Source organism: Agelaius tricolor, unplaced genomic scaffold, assembly GCF_023055355.1.
Source record: "Agelaius tricolor isolate 1412-34295 unplaced genomic scaffold, bAgeTri1.0.p SCAF_6, whole genome shotgun sequence".
NCBI classification, from domain to species: Eukaryota; Metazoa; Chordata; class Aves; order Passeriformes; family Icteridae; genus Agelaius; species Agelaius tricolor.
In genome coordinates this window covers 21,213,639-21,234,246 of record NW_027269266.1, presented here as the reverse complement: position 1 = coordinate 21,234,246, position 20,608 = coordinate 21,213,639, and the positions used below count along the sequence as shown (strand labels likewise).

General features: G+C 37.1%; 1 protein-coding gene across 5 annotated transcripts in view; it reads right to left on the bottom strand.

Annotated features, from left to right (window-relative positions):
• ANKIB1 (ankyrin repeat and IBR domain containing 1) overlaps window positions 1-20,608 on the bottom strand; it is an 86,844-nt gene that overhangs the window by 40,935 nt on the left and 25,301 nt on the right. For all 5 annotated transcript variants that reach the window (XM_071428988.1, XM_071428983.1, XM_071428987.1 and 2 more), the window contains exons 2-3: window positions 13,343-13,608; window positions 488-788 (exon numbers count right to left, since the gene is read on the bottom strand). In XM_071428988.1, coding sequence (XP_071285089.1) covers window positions 488-788; window positions 13,343-13,530 — 489 coding nt within the window. In that variant the 5' untranslated portion in view covers window positions 13,531-13,608. The remainder of the gene's footprint in view (window positions 1-487; window positions 789-13,342; window positions 13,609-20,608) is intronic.

Genomic DNA, 20,608 nt, shown 5'->3' with positions numbered 1-20,608 from the left:
TTTAAAAGTAATTCCCAATTACTCATTACTATCCCCTATTTTCACAAACATTAAAAAAGCTGGACACTGTAAATTAAAGACATCAAATCTGTTCTTGAAACATGGACAGTATTTCCAGTCTCATCTGCAAAACGAAATAAAAAGAGCTCTAATTTTCTCTCAAGTTATTTCACTTTTCTTTACACATATAGGATTCTTTGCCTACCTTTAAAGCTTTTTCTCCACTGTTACAGTCTTGTAATAAATTCCAATTTTTATATGCCTACACGAGTCTTCTTCATATAGGTAATCAATTTCTTTAATTTTTCTCTACAGTGTATGTTTTGGGCTGTTTATGTTTGCAATTTTTTCCAATTAACGAAAAATAGAATTAAAAGTTAATTCAATATAACATAACAGATTCCCTCCCCCAAGAAAAAAAAGCTTTGTGAAACATTGTGCAGGTCAATTCCTCATAACATATATAAACTTATAAATGAACTTTTACCTCAACACAGGTTTTCATCCCTGAGGCAGCAGCATAGTGCAAAGGTGTATTTTTTTTGTTATCAACAGCATCAATGGCTGCTCGTTCATATTGTCCTTCATCCAGCTTTGCTCCCTTCCACTTCAGGATCATCTGCAGACAGTCAGCCCTTCTGCAGTCGTCTTCTGAGGGTCGTGTCAGGCGAGGATGGAGAGCTCCCTCTGAGATCATGATCTGAGGTCCCATGCACAGTAAGTGCATAGATGTCTCATTGTGCACGTTCCTTTTGTTTGGGTTTCCATCTCGAACAAAAAGGAAAGTTCTGCAACAAGGGAAAGAAATTGAAGGAAACTAATTAGCACACAATTCCATTCACTTCCTTGAAGTGGGAATAGTGGATTATGGTAACTCTCCTTCTTGCAAAGATTCTGATCACCCATGCTAGTGACAAATGTTCTTTAACAGAGAAATACCACTGGACAGCTCTGCTCCATTTCTCTTTGGAGTCGAAAGCAAAGATCTGGACGAATTATTGAAATATCACTAAGTACCATATACAACTACTTTGTCAGGATATGAGAAAGTTTATTCTCCAATTGTGTGTTGCATTGTGATAAATGTTTTAAAGGCACAAGATTGATGAAATAGCTACTTTATTTCTTCTGCTCTGTCCTGAATAGTAGTGCATTTGGTAGTTGGCAAATAGATAATGACAGAGCAATTTGTTAAAAATTCGTTCTCCTTTGCCATATCTTTAGTCAGATGTAAATGCAGCACTTACTACTTCTTAAAATATTATAAACACTATTCCTCCCATCACTGCATGCATTGAGGAATGACTATTGACTTTTTCAATATGGAAGTACAACATAATGCAAACTCTCCCCTATATAGGTGACAGAAGCTGGCAAGAATTTAAGTGTTCTCTTGAATACTTTAGAGCCAGCTCAAAGTGGACAATATTACCAGCAAAAAGAATCACCTTAGGAATGAAAGGGGAACAACAGGCTGATTCTTAGAATCACAACAATCTCTGAATCCTAACAACACCTGACACAATACAGCTCCCTTGCTGCTTCTTGCCAGCAAGTATTATAGAATTTACAATCCAGATCTGAAATGGAAAAACCGAGACAAATCACACAAGCCCCGTGCATCCAAACGTGCTTTAGCCTTTTGAGGTACACTAAAAATATTTTTTTTTAAGGGAGAGTAAATGGTAGGCAATGACAGAGAGGAAAGATCACCTCTTTGAAGGACTGGGGTCAGAGAGACAGCAATGGTAAAAGAACTCCATGTGAAGGGAGGAATAACAGGTATTGTTCCCTCAGGTTCCCAGAAAGGTAATACCAAGCTAAATCTGAAGCATGGCACATGCATTCAAGAAGTCACTGCAAAAATGCCTGCACTGTTCCCATAAACCCCCTCACACACAAAGCCCACAGAAGTCACTGGATGTCTCCTCTCCAGGCTGTTCCCTGACTCCAAACAGTTTGCAAATATGAAAAAAAATGAGTTATTCTGGAACCCCACTAAGTTAGTGCAGGGGATCAGGTTCCACCCTCCCTGACTACACCCCTAAGACTAATGAAAACCAGTTTCAACCATTTTCAGGGAGCTCAGCCACCTGAAAGCAGGTGCTGGCTACATACAAAATCAGACAATATTACTCCTGGTGAGCAGTGGTGAGAAGAACTTGACAAATGTACCCAATTTGACCAAAAAAATCCCGTTATTTACCTCAGTTACTACGTTATGAGACAGCTACAAGTCTAAATGCCATCTCCTCTTTCTGTTGTCCCTGCATACATACCACCTTTCTCTCTCTCAGAGCTCACTCATACTTTGTTCAGGACAAAGAATAATCCTGAAACTATTTTATTAATAAAGGAAGAGGCTATACAGGGTATATGGGAATTTCCCTTTCAGATATTATTGAAAATAGTCTGGACAAGTATTTCAGTAGAAAAAACTAGACACAGATGATCTGGTCCTGCAATGGAAGAATGTCTTGACAGCTGTTTGATCAGTTGGATTTCTGTCCTTTCTTCCCCCTGAAAATCTCTGAGTGGTTTGAATTTAAAAGAAAGCTTATTATTAAAACACTATTCTTTTAAATATATGGCAACAAAGTATTCAGAGGAAAACAGTCTCCTCTATGTTGCCCTATTTTGACAGCAAAAATGTTCCTTAGAGAAATCTCTCTTTCATTACATGATAGCTGACATGATAGATGCATTTGTTTAGAAACATGAATACACCAAACTTGAGATTAAAGATCTTGTCAAAAAAAGTAACAGCATATTTTGTTTCCTTGAGGTTTTTTGTTTGTTTTCAGAGGGAAAGGATTAAGCTAGACAGGCAAAATACTTCAGAGCCAATTACATGACATGGTAAGACTAACCAGTATCAAACACTATCCAAAGTGCATTTATTTGTTTGAATTAGCTTTACAGGGTATTAAACTAGAGACAGAAAGAAAGGAGGGGAAGGAAGGTGGAAAAGTCAAAAACAAAAAGAGAGAAATGGGAAGGAGAGAGAGAAGAAGATGGGGACAAGAAGACAGATTCTATAGAGGCACTTGGATATGATCATTTCAGTATAAGGGGAAGTCAAGTCAATCCTGAAGAGCCCAGCCAAACCCATGACTTAAAAGTTCAGAAATGACTAGTATTCAAAAATGGGCAAATAATACATTTTACATCCACAGATTCATTACTCAACAAGGCTCCATTTTTAACAGTGGTATTTGGTGCATAAGACTTTCACAGAGCAGTGCTGTAGATCCCTGCAATTTGGCTCACAACTTCAGAGGCATGAGAAGCTAAATTTTGCCTGGAAATGTACTGAAAGAGTGAAAATATGCATTGCCTATGGGAAATATCACTTAACCACAAGGCAGACAGACTTTACTCTAGTTGCAGTTTCCAGATTTTGCTGCAATCTGTAGCACTTTGCAGAATCCAAACTTGAGGTGACAAAAGTATCATAAAAGTGTTGAAAAAGTGACAAAAAGGAAAGGGCTGTAACACTCACACCTACTACTATCTGTATTTGCAAAAAACCAGCAAGAAACTCAAGATCACAAGGCTGGGAACTTGAATAATAAACAACTGGGACATGTCCTCACTTGGGGAAACTAACAACACAACTATTTCTTCAGGTTTGGATAAAATCTTTGATGTTTGGGGCATGAAAACCACCATATTTACAGTTTATTTCTCTCTCTAAACAAATACTATTTTTAGCTAGATATAGATACACATTGCTGGAACTAGATGATCTTTAAGGTCTCTTACAATCCAAACCATTATGTGATTCTATGCTCTATTTGTATGCATAAAAAATATACAAAAATATACCCAAGTGTAGAAAAATAAAAATTAAAAACCGATGTAAAATGAAATTATAAAACTAGTTAGAGGCTAAAGCTGGAGGCTAAAGCATGTCTGAATATGCTCAAAGACAGTGAAAGTAACAATTTTTGAAAGCAAAACACTGACATACACTGTATAAAGTAGATAGTCCTTTTAAGTACAGCTTGCTAAACAAAGTTACACTGCAAACTCCAGTGCAGGCATGAACCTAAAGCTCACAGCTTTAAGAAAAATATTAACAGAAGAATTTTAAGGGCATTAAGAGAAGTATGGGTAAGCCATGAGTTACAACAACATATAGAAGAGCCAAGTCATGTTATCCAGTAATTTAAACTCATTTGCAATGAACTAATTCATACAATTATTGAATGATTCAGCTTTCAACACAGTAGGTCAATACTGAGGCATTCAACCTTGAATAACTATGATTATTTCACTAAAAGTACTTTTCTCCTAAATATACTGAAGAAAAACAACCACAGTGTACCAGTAACCACTTGAATAAATCTTTTTAGTCATTACTGTTTTAAATAATTTTGGGAAGAGTACTGGTTTTTACCTGATGTTGAAAGCCACATCCAGTAAATATAATTATTGTTATTCATTATATAGTGCTAGAAAGTTATTTATTAGTACTTCAAAGTTCTTCTCTGTTTCACTAAGATTCTTAAGCATTTCTTACATTAATCCTTACATTTGTTATACTGCAGGCCAAAGAAAAATTCTGCTTTATTTATGGTTCCTATGACTGTTAGGAGGAACAGCAGCACCAAAACAGAGATTAAACAATTCCTAATGCAAAAATGTATCAATTACTTCTGTAAGTTTCTTGTAACCAGAACACTATTGTTTTTATTTATGAGTTACTTAAGTTTAGCATTCCCTTGGACAGTCAGGAATACTGATTCCAAGATCCCATGCCTCTTCTGGCTTTTATTTCAATATTCTGAGTGGGATTTCAAAAGAAATAGAGCTGAATGCCAAATCAGAAGTGGCTTCCACTGAAGCTGGCTGCTTACCAGCAGCTTTGTGACAGTCCTTGTAAAGCAAAATCTGTGTGATTTGCATCTCTGTCTCTGGCCCTTTCTTATACACATCTCTTGATGGCTAGAACTAATCCTAGGTGCCATCCTTCCAGCCTTGTCTCCAAATCCTTCCTTTGAACACAGATTTTTTCTGAGACCATCCAGTCTGAATTCTCTTCCCACATAAATGTTGACTTTTAGTTTTATATTGGTCTCAAACAAATGTGAGATGAAATAATAAACATGAAATTACAACCAAATGTTCTCATTGTCACCTTTTAAACACACAGATTTGGATTTCTGCACAGGACAACTATCTTTGTATGTTTGTAAATGACCTGGCAGAATATACTATCTAGTGTTGATATTATTTACATAGCAATAATGAAGAAATTACACAGTGAATACTATAAGCTTTGCATCATTTATATTTCTTAAAAACCATAAATGTATTACAGAAATTATCTCATCTTTATCTCTCCCACCATAAAAATGTTTTCAGTTTGTATGTCACTTTATCTTTAATGACACTAATTATTTTCCTTACATGTCCCAATGATGTAATTTTATTACATTAAATAGAAAAAAAAAGTGTGAATTTAAAAAAATCAAATCATCCATGATCTGTACCTTGGCCAAAAAGAAAGCTGTGTCTATATACAATGTCACTGAATATTTTGCTTGGATTTTGCAATTAGATATAGAAATGAATGAGTTATTTCTGAAATTTTTGAGCCAACAGATCTCTCTGGTAAGGAAGGCACATGTGCCTCTAACCCCAGGGTGAAGTGAAGCCATTTGACACAATGATTCAGTATTTACCAATCAACTCAACAGAGTCACAAACTCTACCTGACAACAAAATTAGTTGAAATAAAGATGTGGTCATTCTGGTTGGCAAGGACCAAAGCTGTACTCCTCTATAAACCAAAGAAAATTTTACTTTGCCTGTGGTAAAATGTTCACAAGGGCTCTAAGGAGAACAGACAACATAGAATAAGAAACCTTTAAGAGTGTACTGCATTAATAGATCTCATTTCACCAATCACTAACAAAGCAGTCTTACTCTACAATGTGTGATTTCCACCAAGGAAAGTAAAATTAGAACAGTTTCCTCTGGGTGCAAAAAAACCCTAGCAGCAAGAAGAAGCAATAACACACTCAAGAGTGGCAGCTGTAGCTGGAGAGCAAAGGCTGCGCTGTGAGCAACAAACTCACAAGCATCATGTCTCTTTAACCTACTAAGGTTAAAATAATCGAAGTCAGACAGAAAAGAGTCAGCTTTAAGACCTAAAAACACAGCAGCTGATTCGCTTTTGATCTCTGTTTGTAGGTCAGACTGTGATTAGAATAAAGTCTACTTTCTGTTTTGCAATTTGTGAGGAACTCATGAGGAACACCAGGGAAGATACCTTGGGAGGCCACACACGTCTGCTCAGTGAGAACTACTCATAACTGAGATTTTCAGCTTTAGGGAAAGGAAAACAACAGTCAGTCAGATAAACATCTGAGTTTTTCAGCCTGCCTTACTGTACTTTAGAAGACAGTGCCCAACTGGGTGGCAGCTTTTGAGGAACAAAGCAAATGCTACTGCTGCTACTTCACATCTGCGGCTGCTCCTCTAAGTGTCTCCTCTGGTTTTTTCTGTCTTTGGCAGTTTTCTCCAGGATTTAGTCACAGTAAAAACTTGATCACTTTTAAAGGCTTCCTATTTATACTTTGTACATCATCTTGACTTCTTTTTAGACTGACTATGATGAAAATGACCTTATCAATTACTATTTTCTACCACCCAGTCAGATGCTCTGCTACTGAAATCAGGGGCACTTCAATTCACTTGGTCCTCCTGCTTCTTAATAAACATGCCCACAAAGCCCTGTGAGATCATACTCTTAATTTATTATTCTCCTTCATCTAATCGAGAGCTCCCTTCAGTAGTTCATATTCCAATGAATTTGAAAGGTGACCAAGACTCACAACAACACAAAATGACTAATCTAAAAAGGACCTTACAGAACCAATTTGGCAGCTGAGTGCAATGACAACAAAGCAATTTGATAAACACCTATCCTCCCACTAGGACAGATCCAAACACTGCACAGATCAGTCACCACACACCACCAAAGGAAAACATTTAACACTATACCACAAGCAGTATCTCCCACAAGAAGCATTCATGTCTCATATTGTAAAATCATAAAAGTTTTCATTTTACAACTTTGCAGGTGCTTACTATTCAATTTTACACATTCAGTATAATGTAGGATGAGATTCATCTTAGCTCTGGTGACTTACAATGCAGACAACTACAGCTGATCCAGTTCTCTTAAATTCCCTTTGAATCAATGGGAAGAAACAGGCACTGCTGGCACACCCTTAATTTAGAACACTTTATGGTCACCTTCACAATACATGAATTGTGCTGTTGCCTTCAATAATTATTCTGACTAGATTTATTACCTATGTCTATATTGACTATAAAGGAGACCTAGTAACCTAGTATGAATAATTCCAGTGGAGACATACTTACTTTTCTGAATAAAATTAATTTAAACAGAAGTATGATTGAAATGGTTATCTGTATAATTGTTGATAATTAAAAACAAGCTTGCTTTCTGTTACTCAAAGTGAATGATCTGGACAATGACATTGTCCAGATCATTCACTTCGTATATTATAAATTATTCAGATGAAGTAGTGTATCATACACTTTAAGTTATTAAACCAGAACAGAATTATTTTGTTATGTGGGAGAAAGGGAATATAGTTGGGTGGTTTTCTTTTGTATTAAAATCAGATGCCAAAACTTAAAAAAACTACTTTTAGGACACTAGCTTAGGCAAATATTATGCCTTCATGATTTTTCTTCCAAATGAGCTTTAAAATTGGAAAACACCAAGCAAATGTAATAATTCAAAGAATTACCATGACAAACAAAAAAAAAAAAAAGGAGGAAAAAAAAGACTCCTCCAGTTGTTTTCTGAGCCACCTACTTGAAAACATCCATACACTCAATACAAATTTCCTTACACTGGATCCTGTTGTTTTGGTTAATAACCCCACATTTTCCCCATTTGCCCTTATTGGACAAAGAGCTGCTATCAACCTTATTAGTTCTCTTTTGCTCACATTTATATCAAAAGTACTGTTAGGAAAGCAATTTAAAAAGGAACACTAGACTTACTGTCAAAGCATTGAATAGATGTTCAGAAATTTAATAAAGAAAAAACATGAATTTTAGCATCTTTCTGAAGATTTCAGCATGAATCATTTAGGTCTATTTGCATCTCAAAGTTTAAATATTTACAGAACTTCTGTCTGTCAAAACAGTGAAGTAGCCTCTTTTCGATTTCTATCTCCAGAAAAAAACAATATCAAAAATTCAGAGCCGCTTTAACCTTATCAGAAAACAAGCAACTACAGCACTTCTCTAAAGCCAGATGACCAGCAAAGAACAGGGTTTTCATCAATACTTTTCCTTAACATCTATTTTTGCAGCATAAAAATCCTCTAATACCCTCTAAACTTCAGAGAAATCTTGTTCTGAAAACAGTCTACACACATGTCCCTCAAAATCATCCAAAACTAATTTTCAACAAGACTCCAAATGGATGAAAAGCCAACAAAACCTGGCATGGGAAGAGACATTCCTGAATGTGCTCTGACGAATGCAGCATTCCCTATGGGGTCAACAAGTTTTCTGGCAAATTCATCCTTCATAACATGCTGGAAATATCAGCATACATTTTTTGATTGCATTACAATTGCTTGGACCAGTCTTCACTGAAACCTCTTTAACAGGCAGAACAGAGGGGGACTGTAGCTGAAATTGCAAGAGATGCATAGCCTAGAGGAAACCACCACTATTTTGATGTTCTGTCATTCTTCTGAAGTGAAACTTACTTCCCAAATTATAGCAGTGAAACAAGAGATATTGCCTATGAACAAATCCCAGGCACATTTACCAACATTTTCTCTCTGACTGGCTTAGCTATGCCTTCATTGCCAGAGTTGCTTGACCACTATTACTGAATGGCAGACATCAAGAATGTTAAGAGAAGTGGGTTTGGGTTTGATTTTTTTTTTCTTTAGTTTCAGAATCACCTCAATTTCCAGAATCTCTGTAACAAGAAAGTCTTGTTTTTCTTGTTCTAGGAAAAAATCAGCTTTGTAAACCTGTCCTGTCTCCCCAGAGTTCCATGTTTCTGTCATCTCCTCCTCCCCCCTCTTCAGGCCAGGACCAGCAGCAACTGCTACAACAATCCACTTTTGGCTTGAATACCCGCAAAGTGCTCAGATATAGCACTATGAAACACACAATGAGGAAAATCTGTCACTGGTCCAAAAAGCTTCCCAGCAAAGCTGCAAAACTGAAAGTCACACCACATATATTGCAAAATGACAGTTTATCTAAGGGGTTTTTTTTCCTTTCAACGTCAAGCAAGTCCTCGTGATTTCCAGTCACTCCATCTCAAGCAGCCTCTGGAAAGTCTGTTCTCTTGTCATAGCTCAGAGTGCTTCACCAAAAGCCAGACTCTAGTGAGTAACTTTCCACATTGATAGCAATTCTTTCAAACTAAGCAGTCAGATGGTCTAAAACGTCCCTTAGGCAAAAAAGAAAAACAGAAAGCCTGAAGGCATTGGATGTGCTTGATCATCTGAAGTCTGCCTTTTCTAAAGAAAACATGTTTCCAGTGTGCTTTGCCTGTAATATTTTTGTACACATTTGGGGAGTGAAATTTAAACTATCTTCTTAAACATGAATCTTCTGTCAAGACCTTAATTCACAGGGAAACAGGATAAATGTTTGTAGTGGGATGAGACCAGTGTGGATGTTGTATAAAGCTCTCAGTATTCCTGTGTGGGGTGCTTCATGGACTGCTCCAGTGTGGGTTCCTCCACAGGGTACAGTCCTTCAGAAACACACAGCAGCAGTGTGGGTCCCCACAGGGTCACAGGTCCTGCCAGAAATCCTGCATTTGTGTGGGCTGCTCTCCACAGGCTGTGCAGCTCCTGCCTGCAGCCTGATCCAGCATGGGCTCTCCATGGGCTGCAGGCTCCTTCAGGGCACATCCACCTGTTCTGCTGTGGGGTCCTCCAGGGGCTGTGGGTGCCTCTCTGCTCCCCATGGATGTCCAGGGGCTGTGGGAGGACATCCAGCCTCAGCACAGCCTGCACCACGGGCTGCAGGGGAACCTGCTCCAGTGCCTGGAGCACCTCCTGCTGCCCCTCCTTCTCTGGCCTGGGCTCTCTGCAGGGCTGTTTCCCTCACATTTTTTTCACTCCTCTCTCACAGAAGCTGTGCAGCATTTTTCATCCTTTCCTAAGTATGCAGAGGTACCACCAGCATCACCAGTCTCAGCTTTGGCCAGTGGTGGGGCAGGTTTGGAGCTGGCAGACAGCAGCTATGCCTGGTGTGGGGCACTCTGATCTCTTGTCACAGATGCCATCCCCACAGCCCCCTGCTACCAAAACCTTGCCCCATGAACCCAGTACAATGCCCTTCTGCCAGCTCCTCTGACAGGTGCCACAGATGGGGGCTGAGGGTTATCCTGTGCCAGCCCTGGGGCTCCTCTCTGCTGATGAGCTTACTGGCCTGAGATCAAGTCTTCGAAAATTCTTGTTTGAGCTAATTAGCTGTGGTCAGCAATTTTTGGTCTTTAAACATTAAATGCTATGTTAAAACAAACTGGTATGTCAGGTAAACATTATTCAGGGCTGCAGACCAAGTTATACATTAATGGAATGTTGACTATGTTTTGGTTTTTATTTCAACATTCCTAGTATACTAAAGTTTCCTATGATACTCATTAAAATGATCAAGAAATGATCCTAGCATTTTAACAAAATCTTGCTGGATCTTGTGAAAAGAAATTAACAGCAAATTTTCAAATTTTTACATCTTGATCCTGTTTCTGGGCTGTAAATATTGGCTGAAAAATGCAGCAGCCAGATGACTCAGATACTTGCTTCATAATAACTGAGCAGCTCGAAATCATTGAGAAATTTTTGTTGGCTTAAGTTTCTGCCAGTAGACTTCATGCTGGATTAAGTCAAGTTTGTGCAGGTTGGCAGTTTTGCTTTGTGACCCTTTCACCTCTTCTCCAGCTGCTTGGTTCTTTCCTTCTGAGATCACTGCAGCAGGATGTCCCCAAGTCCCTTTCACTGCAAACTTGGTGCCTCTGCTTTCACTGTGCCTTTGGCCAGTCACACCACCCTCAGCACTGCCAGATAGGGTATTTCTAAACATCCCAAAATATCTCTCTCAATGCATTCTGTAATGCAAAAGGTGGACCAGCAACTGCATCACACTACTCTATTTTGAGATAATCTCACACAGTAAACTGTAAACACGTCAGTTCATATCCACCCACAATAATACTATTGCCTATAATGAAAAACTGAATTATATGGTGTGCATGCAAGTAAATGCTACAGCTTGTAGGTTGTGGTGCTACAGATTCCCCAGTATTTAAAATGTTTTATGAAAAGATAAACATAAAATATTATACTACTATGGACGTCTCATAATTGTAAATTTCTCTCAAAATACAAAGAAATTAGAATTAATTTATATTTAGGCACTGAACTTTATCAGTACATCAAAGCACTCCTTTCAAAAATCAGCTCATTTAACCCCTGCCATATTCAGGACTTTCTGCATCAAAAAGAAGCAGCTTAACTCCAAAGCACTTGTGCCCTTTCTGCTATCAACTTAGCAAATAGACACACTGTAAGGCTTATATTTATTCACTTTTACTACTTTATTTAGATAAAAAGGCCACATTTATGTGTAGCACATGTTAAAGAGAAGCCCTTAGAAAGACATCAGAAAAATTAAAAACAAAAAAACTTCAGTAAATTGTTCCTCACAAGTGCTACAATTCTAACAGTCTGGGTTTACAGAACCAGACTCCAGCAGATAAAGGCACCTATCTCATGTTTAGGGACAAAAAATGTATTACAAACCCTTGATTCAAACAAGGTAAAAGAATGATTCTTTTGATCATTAGTTTGCAATGTGTGAAAAAAAAATTCTCCTGTGAGACTTAGATGTTGAAGGTCCTATGTAGCTAGTAGCACAATGGCATTTCTAAAAGACTTTTTAGTCTTAAAAAAAATTAAAAATTAAAAAAATACAAAGCAGTTATTTGAGACTCCATCATAATGATGCAATATGAATTAACTGACACACTGCTCAGAAGTCAGTAATTATGACTATTTCTTTTCATATGTGCAATTTCATGTGTCCTTGTTGTCTCAATGAGGCTATAATTTCTTAAGACCTATTTTCTTGAGAGAAATCTGAAAATCTCAGAGGAAAAAAATCATACGGAAAGTGTAAGTAAAAACTGGGCACTATTTAAAAAAAATTATTCATGTTAGTTAACTCTTTTCTATAATTCAGGAATAAGGAATGAGGGGAAAAATAAACAAAAAAGTTTCAGTGATGAAATGAAAACAAATTAAAAATAGAAATACAGAATACATAGGGAAGAAGAGAAAAATATTTAGCCAAAATTGAAGTAAATTAGAAATTATAAAATAAAAATCTGATTAATCTAGAACACTGAGGAAGAATTTATGGTGAGAGGCCAGAAAGCTAGTAAAGTTACAGCATACTAGGTACAAAACAAGGCTCATGAATACTACAGGCCTATTTAGACATAAACACAAAAATGAAAAGAATATTACCAATAACACAGTTTAGTATTTCTTTTGGTTCTGTTTCCTAATATGAAGAAGAGGATATTTATAAAATTCTCTCTAATAGTGCTTATTGAAGAAGAAGAGGTTTAGCAATGTCTGCCTGGTACTACCTTCACAAAATACTAGATGAGAATAGCTTGTGTCTGCAATGTCTGGACATGGGTAAGATGTTAATCTTTAATTGATCTTAGAGCACTGACAAAAACACAAAAGAATGGAAATAGCTAATATAAGGGATTGCTGTTCATGTTGACTGCAGCAACAATAAACTTACTCATTATCAAGATATTAATGTTCACTATTATTATCATCCAACTAAAAAAATAAAAGCTGCCTGAATAACACAAGAATAAATCTATATTGTACTATCTAGAAGTAGTTACACTTAGTGTAATATCCACAAAACTTTGCAAACAGATTATTTAAAGACAGGAAAACACATCAAGAATGGTGGAACAGTCACTATTTTCAAAGAACAATAATATAGGAGTCTTAAGGAAACAAGCTAAAACTGCCCAAGACTAATTTTACAAGAAAGGAACAGATATTGAAATAAAATTAAAGACTGTTTATCAGCCTGTGATTACAGAATAATTTGCATGTTTTCTATTACTACTCAAACTTGTTACAAATTCTGTCTGTGCAACACACACATGCACATACATGTGTACACCTATGCACACACACACCAGGTGTTTATAACCTGGCTGACACTCTTGCATTTTCAGGTCAGTTTTTCACAGCCAATTTCAAATGCTGCTTACCCCAGGATACGATTCATTCCATGCCTAGCAGCGTAATGGAGCGGAGTATTGTGCTGATACGTTTCTCCATAAGAAGTATTTGGGTCAAGAGTTTCTTTGAGTTGAGGGTTGCTCTCATAGATTTGGCAGGCCAAGTTTTCATCTCCATTTATAAGAGCTTTGCGGAATTTGGTGGTTGTATTTCCCATGTTGCTGTCCTAGCTATCAATGGCACTTCCTTTCCCCTTCATCCACTTGTTGTACGGTTCTGTAACATGCTTCACAGCCTAAAAAAGACAAAAAACATTCCAGTTATTCTGTAAAATACTTTTTCCTAGATGAAAAGAAAGAATGCAGAGCACTGTAAATAGACAGGTGAAGAAGAAGTACATAGGGCCTATGTACTTCTCCTCATGAGTGGCTGAAATCTTTCTAGGTAATGCACACCAATTCCCAATTCTTCACAGATCATTTCCCTGATAAATTGTGGATCTCCTTCCCTCTGCAAATATCTTCACTACCTACACTCTTTAAACCTATGGAAAAGAAATGGCTAATATTGACCTGTATTAGAAGACTGGCATGAACACTGAATTTCCATGAATGAGAAATGAATTAAAAATTAGATGTTACTTCAAAAACAGAATAGATCTAAAGCAAAATTCTTACACAAGGAAGAAAAATTCTTCAAAAATATGCAATAAAGCAGACATTAGTTTAACTTTTAATTAAAGAAAATCATATTAAAATATGCTTGAAGCACCTGAGCTTGTATAGGTGGATGTACACAGCACCCTTCTGTGCCAGTAAGATGAATGCCCATGAACTCAGGAATTACCATGGCCCCATCTTAACAGCTCTGCTAAGCAGACTCTTTTAAACACCTAGCCCCTTACACTTAGATCTACAATGAATGGGTCCACACAACATCTGGCATTTGTACTGGCACAAACCAACTGCACCTTACAGTACTCTGAAGTACTTTCCAGCTGCTGTGCTCCCCAGCCTCTCACCTTTACCTGATGGAGGCACCAAGCAGATCAAGCTGCAAAAAGACAGGGCAGAGAGAGCATCTCTGCTCATGACACAGGACAGCAGGAGATCATCTGGATGTGCAGCTGCAGAGAGCACATGTTGGTTTATGCCAGGGCACAGACAGGGGAGTCAGCACCGGCTGCAGCTGGTAGCACAGTGAACCTTCTAGGAGGTCCCTTTTGAGCATGAGTCATCCCATCCACACTGCTCCATGCCAGACCTTTCACCCCACAAAGCACACACAGGGATCCAAATATGCCAGGCATAGCAGGTTAGGGGATTGAGACTATGTTGTGCACATAAAATCAGACAGGGAGGAGCTGCCCAGTACCTTAAATTCAACTTGCTGGGACTATCTCAGAGCTACTATTTCTACACTGGCGTTCCAACACAGTTACTGGTGCCTCTCCAGCCTCGTGGACAGACAAAACCTAGATTATTCAATCACACTACAGATTCTGCAGTATCCTTCTGTCATTGACTTATTTTAAAATACAACATGCAGCTACTATGCAGATATAATATTTATATTCTTCAAGAAAGTCACTGCATGTTGACATTACTATGTCACAACTCTCAGTGCCATAAATTAATGTGTTTTCAGATGCAAAACTAGATGCATTACTCTACATACTGGGTAGTTTCAGGCTTTAGTCTATAAACCCTTTAGTCTATGAAGAAAAGTTCTACACTCTTTTATTTTTATAACATTCAACAATCAGGATCACAGGAATAACTTGAAAGAATGATTTCACTTAAGTTTAACAAGATTAGTTTGTGGTACTGTATTATCTGTCAATCCCTATCTACCACCAGTAGCTCTCAAGACTATAAACTAAATTAATGAGAACAAAGGCCTAAAAGATATCAGAATCACCATGGAAATCAATAATGAAGATCCCACTAATGGCTGTAACACTAAGAAAAGCAAAAATCATTTGAAATTAGAACGTAACGGCACTGATTTCCATGCATTTATTTCTGGAAATTAGCACACAGATAACTTGCATCAGCTGCATAACATGCTGCTTCTTGCCCAAACTGGAACATTAAACAAACCTGGGTAGGGATGAAGGAGAACACTGAGAGTGGAAGGAGATAAGATGGTGCCTCCAGGCACCTGAGAGAAATCTGGGACAGGGTGGTTCTGTTGAGATGTGAAGATGAGATCGGAATGGATTTAGGCAGGGGTATGGAAATGCATGGGAGAAGTGAGGGTCTCTATGGGGTGAGCTAAAAAGCTCAAGTCATTTTTGTGCATAAAAGGAAAAAATTATTAATTCTTTTGTACACTGAATAAACTTTATTTACTTTTGATGCAGTATGGATATATTAGAATGTTGGACTGTCATCAGTGACTACTAATATAAAAGATGTAGGCACATTGCTTGGACTATTATGTACATTATCATGTCATCCAGAAATTTTAGGAATTTGCAGACTGCACCATGTAAGTCACTGAAAACAGCAGTGACATCTGCTTTCTTTAAAAAAGCTGACAGCCTATGTGTCCAATAAAGGGCTAAATATGACAAAGACATAATACAGAAAGGTGAATGAAATTGAAAGAGTAAAAAACTTGTTTGTATAAAAGGATCAGACTCCAAGGGAACTGAATCTCAGCCAAAGGAAAGGGAGAATTTTAAGAAAGATTATGAGACAGAGCTATGATATGGCTTTGAAAAGACACAAGTGAACTCCAACACAAAACCAAGAATGAATGCAGAGGTATTGAAAATTTAGCAAAGGCTAATGTAAATATAGCCATCACATTATCAAAATAAAATGAAAGATGATAGAATGGGGATAGTCAATGAAGGCCCTTCAGGTGATGGCAAACAGTTTATATTTAATGTGATAGCAAGAAACTGATCTCTGGAAGAATGGAAGGAGAGAAGTGACAGGTCAAAATTAATCCAGAAAACAATTCTCTACTTAAAACACATGATGTGATAAACTACATAAATGTCTGTCACCTTCATACAGTATCCACAAAATTTTTAATTTTTAACACTACAATAGGCACTATTAGCCTTTTATGCTTTGGAAATTTGGTGGGCCACACAGTAGTATTTTTTGTTTTCTGAAGTGTGATTAAACAGGTCAGCAGAAACAGAGAAAGACAAGGGAGAAGCTGTCTCTGTACCCTGGCTCTAACAGTTGGCTCCCAGCACGCTTGGAAGTCCAGAAGAAAGAAAGATGTGACAGCTGCTGCCTCTCTCAAGTTGCTGTAGTTGATGAGTGCCCTTCTGTAAAATATTCAAGATCTGCCCATTTACAGTCATCAGTTCATCTTTCAGCAAACAGCCCCACTGCATCCACCACCAAAGCAGCCTCTGCCTCAACTGAAGGAGAAAAAGGACAAAATGTCAGCTGATGCAACAAAATTCTGACCTGAGAATGGCTGAAAGGGGCCCTGTCTGATGTCTTTTAGTGTAGTTATCCATCTTTCATGAAGAGCTTCCAACCTGTTACATTCTCAGAGAACAGAAAGTTAATGAGCAAAGATGGAACCAGACATTCAGGGAAAGGAAACTTGGTTCACTTTTTCAGTCTGTTATTTTGTGGTTTTAGAGGTGAAGGGCATATAACACATACATTGCCTCTGACACAGGTGGCAGGGAAGTGTCTGGAAGGTTATCAGCCAGTCAGCCTCAGAGACCTGGAGAGCTGAACTCAGGTGTTGTTAAAGCAGTTTCAGCAGCTCCTGGGCTCACATGGGTAGTGTGCAGTATCAGTGTCACTGGCCTTGCTTCCCTCTTTGTATAAACCCTGCATTTAAAATTCTTAGGCTATTTTTTAGTGTCCACATCACAGTGGGAAAAAATGACCACACAAAAAAGAAAATTTTCTAATATTTTATCTAAATAAAATGAGACTTGAATAGAATTTTACAGGACAAATACAAGATAAAATTTTCGGTAGGGAGATCTATTCACTGAATTGTCAAGCTCTGTGTTAACAGAAAGACTCTATCATGGCCTTTAGCATAACCTCCTATCATTTATCATAACCACAAACATCATTTTATACCAAAGAACTCAGGAAAAACTAAATGTAATGTTTGAAAAATATTTCCCATATTAGTTCTGAATTCCAAACATCAAGTTCTAATTTTGAGAGTATATTTATTACTGTATTGCCAAATAGAAGTTCCAGCCTAACAAAACCCAAAAACCACCCTAAAGTGTAAGGGAAGATTCATATAAACTCCATCGGGGCCATCACATTTCTCTGCCTTAGCAAAGAACAGTAATTTCTATGGCTTATTAGCAACACTTGGTATCACAGCTCTATAAAAATTTAACAAAGAGACAGCCACTCTCATAGGAGCTTGACAATTGAGTACAAGATGATAAAAGTGGATAAAGAAAGACATGAGTAGAGCAAGGAAGCAATGAGATTCTGAGGGCAGCTGCCCAGTTACTATTGATTTTTCCATGGGCATCATCATAGAAGTGAGTCTGAAGAAGAACAATGATACCATAGGATTTTAGCAATGATATCATAGGATTTTAGAAGGAGCTCTTCCTTTCTAGGTGCTTGCTAGAAATTTGTCAAAAATAGTAAAATATTGTACAAGGGGGATCAGGTAAGTATTTTGGAAACATCATACATCTAGCACTCATTTAGGAACCACATATTGAACACAAAAGTCTTTCATGACATGCCATATCTTTTCTCAATTTACATTTTAATTGCTTTAATACTAAACCAGAATTTCTTACTGAATGGAGGACTGGCACGTGTTGATAGAGCAGCTGTTCTAAACCTTAGGAAATGAAAAAAAGGGAGACAGACTGTACTGCATCACACTGCTTAGAAAATCTATCAAAACCAGTAACAAAATACTCAGGTTTAACAATGAGAAGAAAATGCTGTATATTTCTTGCACCAAAAAACCCTAGTGTTTATTTAATGAGCAAAGATCAGGATTGAAGCAAATAATCATGTGCAACTTTTTTTTTTTACATGTAACACTTCATAATTACACAGCTTAACCTAAAAAAGTTTAAGAACAATTTGCAGATGAAAAACCTTAAAAACTACTTCTTAAGTAGTTTGTCATGTAAACTAAAGAATATTCTTCTGGAAAAGCTAAGTGAGCCAAGATCAAAGACTACGTAGCTCCTCATACTTAAATCTTAATATTATTAAAATAAAATATGTTAAATAAAATTAGTGTATATTACATGGCTTCTAAACCCTTCAAAAGACAAGTGATAACAAATTAGTAAAAATTTGAAAAAGGATAAAAAGATATCAAACATACTTGTTTTTACCTGGCTTTTGATGAAACTATGAAATACTTTGAAATTGTATTCTAAAAGCATCTTCTGTTTCAAGCACAGTTAGCTCAAAAGGTAGCTATTTTATTTGCTTTGGATACACAGTTAAACAGCTCATTTTTTAAAGCTGAGTTTCTAAACTGTTTACTGCAGAGTCTGTCCTACATTATAAATAATATTTTTTGCAGAAGGGAACCACAAACAACTTCATGGTTTAGGAGAAAGCCTCGTGACCTGTGTGCTTAGGATGAGTGTCACATTATGATGTTGATAATTTTAATCCTCACTTCTGGGAGAGACTAACACAAATAAAGCAAGTCAAAAGTTATGCTCAAGAACTGCCAGAGTACCAGGCTGTCGCCCAGAAACAGCAGAGAAAGCCCTCAGTAGAGCTCTTCTTCCTCTCTTAAAAAGTTTAAAAAAAAACTTCCCCTCTACACAAAGTTTTAAAAAGAAAAAAAGAAATCTCACTTTACCAAGAAGACAAAACTAAGAACGAAGCACTCAAATGTGCATGCCTGTTTTACATATGGATGGCACAGATGCCTGTAATTAAGATGCAGCAGAAAAGGCTAAATCTAATTTTTACATGTTTATAGTCAAGATTTAAGATTTGTCAAATTTTAATTAATTACAAATTGTTCTCTCTGGATACCTGTATCTGGGACAACTTTTCTGCAAAGTCTGGTAACAAATGCACTTGTAAAGCTTGAGAACTGGTTATATAAAAGACTGGTGGTGTTTAGGGTTTTTTTTCACACACTGAAATATGCTAAGGTTTGTGCCAAAAGTTCTAAGTCATCAACAGGAAATAATGAAAGTGTCTCTGCCACTTTAAACCTCGGTGAATAGGACTTAACATTATCAAACTCTTGTTACATTTTACACATCAAAATGCAGAAAAAAAAATAATTGCTATGCCAACATCTCACCCTTCATACAATGATCACCAATATAACATTCTCTATGCTTTAAATACCAAGGTTGAAAAGTGGCAAAAATGTTGAGAGTTGACTTGAATAAAACATAGTGTGGGCTAGTGAGAGAATTAATTATTTCCTCATTTATATGCTTGTGGGATAGAGAGTCTAGCAACTTAGGTTACAATCTCTTTATGCTAGCATATGTACCCACAAGTTGAAGGTTAAAATTATTGCTCAATTTAGTAATTTGAGACTCTGGCTTACTGACTCAGCCATAAAGACTTTCATCCAGGTGGAATATTTTCTTTCAGACACGCTTCTTTCACAACTGTAGTTTGTGGAGTAAAAAGGATTTTAAGAATGGCTTTGGTTTTCTTTGCACTGTTGCATTTAAAGGGATGCAACTGGGCCAGCTGCAGCATTGACTAGAAGCAGTTTAAGAAAAAACTGTTTAGATGTAGCTGAAGTAACAGCTACATTAATTTTAACTGTGCTGTCTACAATACTTGCATTCATCATTTTAATGAAATGTGGTAAATCCATTGTGTTTTAGGTAAAAACATACATGTCAGGAGAGATAAGATACTATGCAGCCAAACCAAAGGTACATTGTGATAGCTGGACAAAGACTGCATTCCTGCAGGTAGTCAGGGAGAAAAAATCCAGCAGCACAAGGTAAAAGGAGCAATCTGTTGTGGTGTATACTTTTTTTTCCCCTTTAGTGAACAGCAATTCAGTAGGATGGAACAAAAGAATCATCATTCTATAATTATGCTCTGGAATATCCATTGGCCTCACCTGTAATCGTGAATTAATTTCAAAATTCTTCCCAGGGTCTCATGTCTGTAGAAATTTTTAAAAAAAATAGCAGCAAAACCCTCAAAGTTCCGTGAAATTCAGATAACACTTTGGAGTTGTTCCCAATGCAACTGTCTGTCAAGGCCTTAATAATCTTAGTAATTTAATTTGCTGTACTTTAGTCAGTGATATGAGAGAAATCAGAGAATCATAGAACATTTTGAGTTGGAAAGGACCCACAA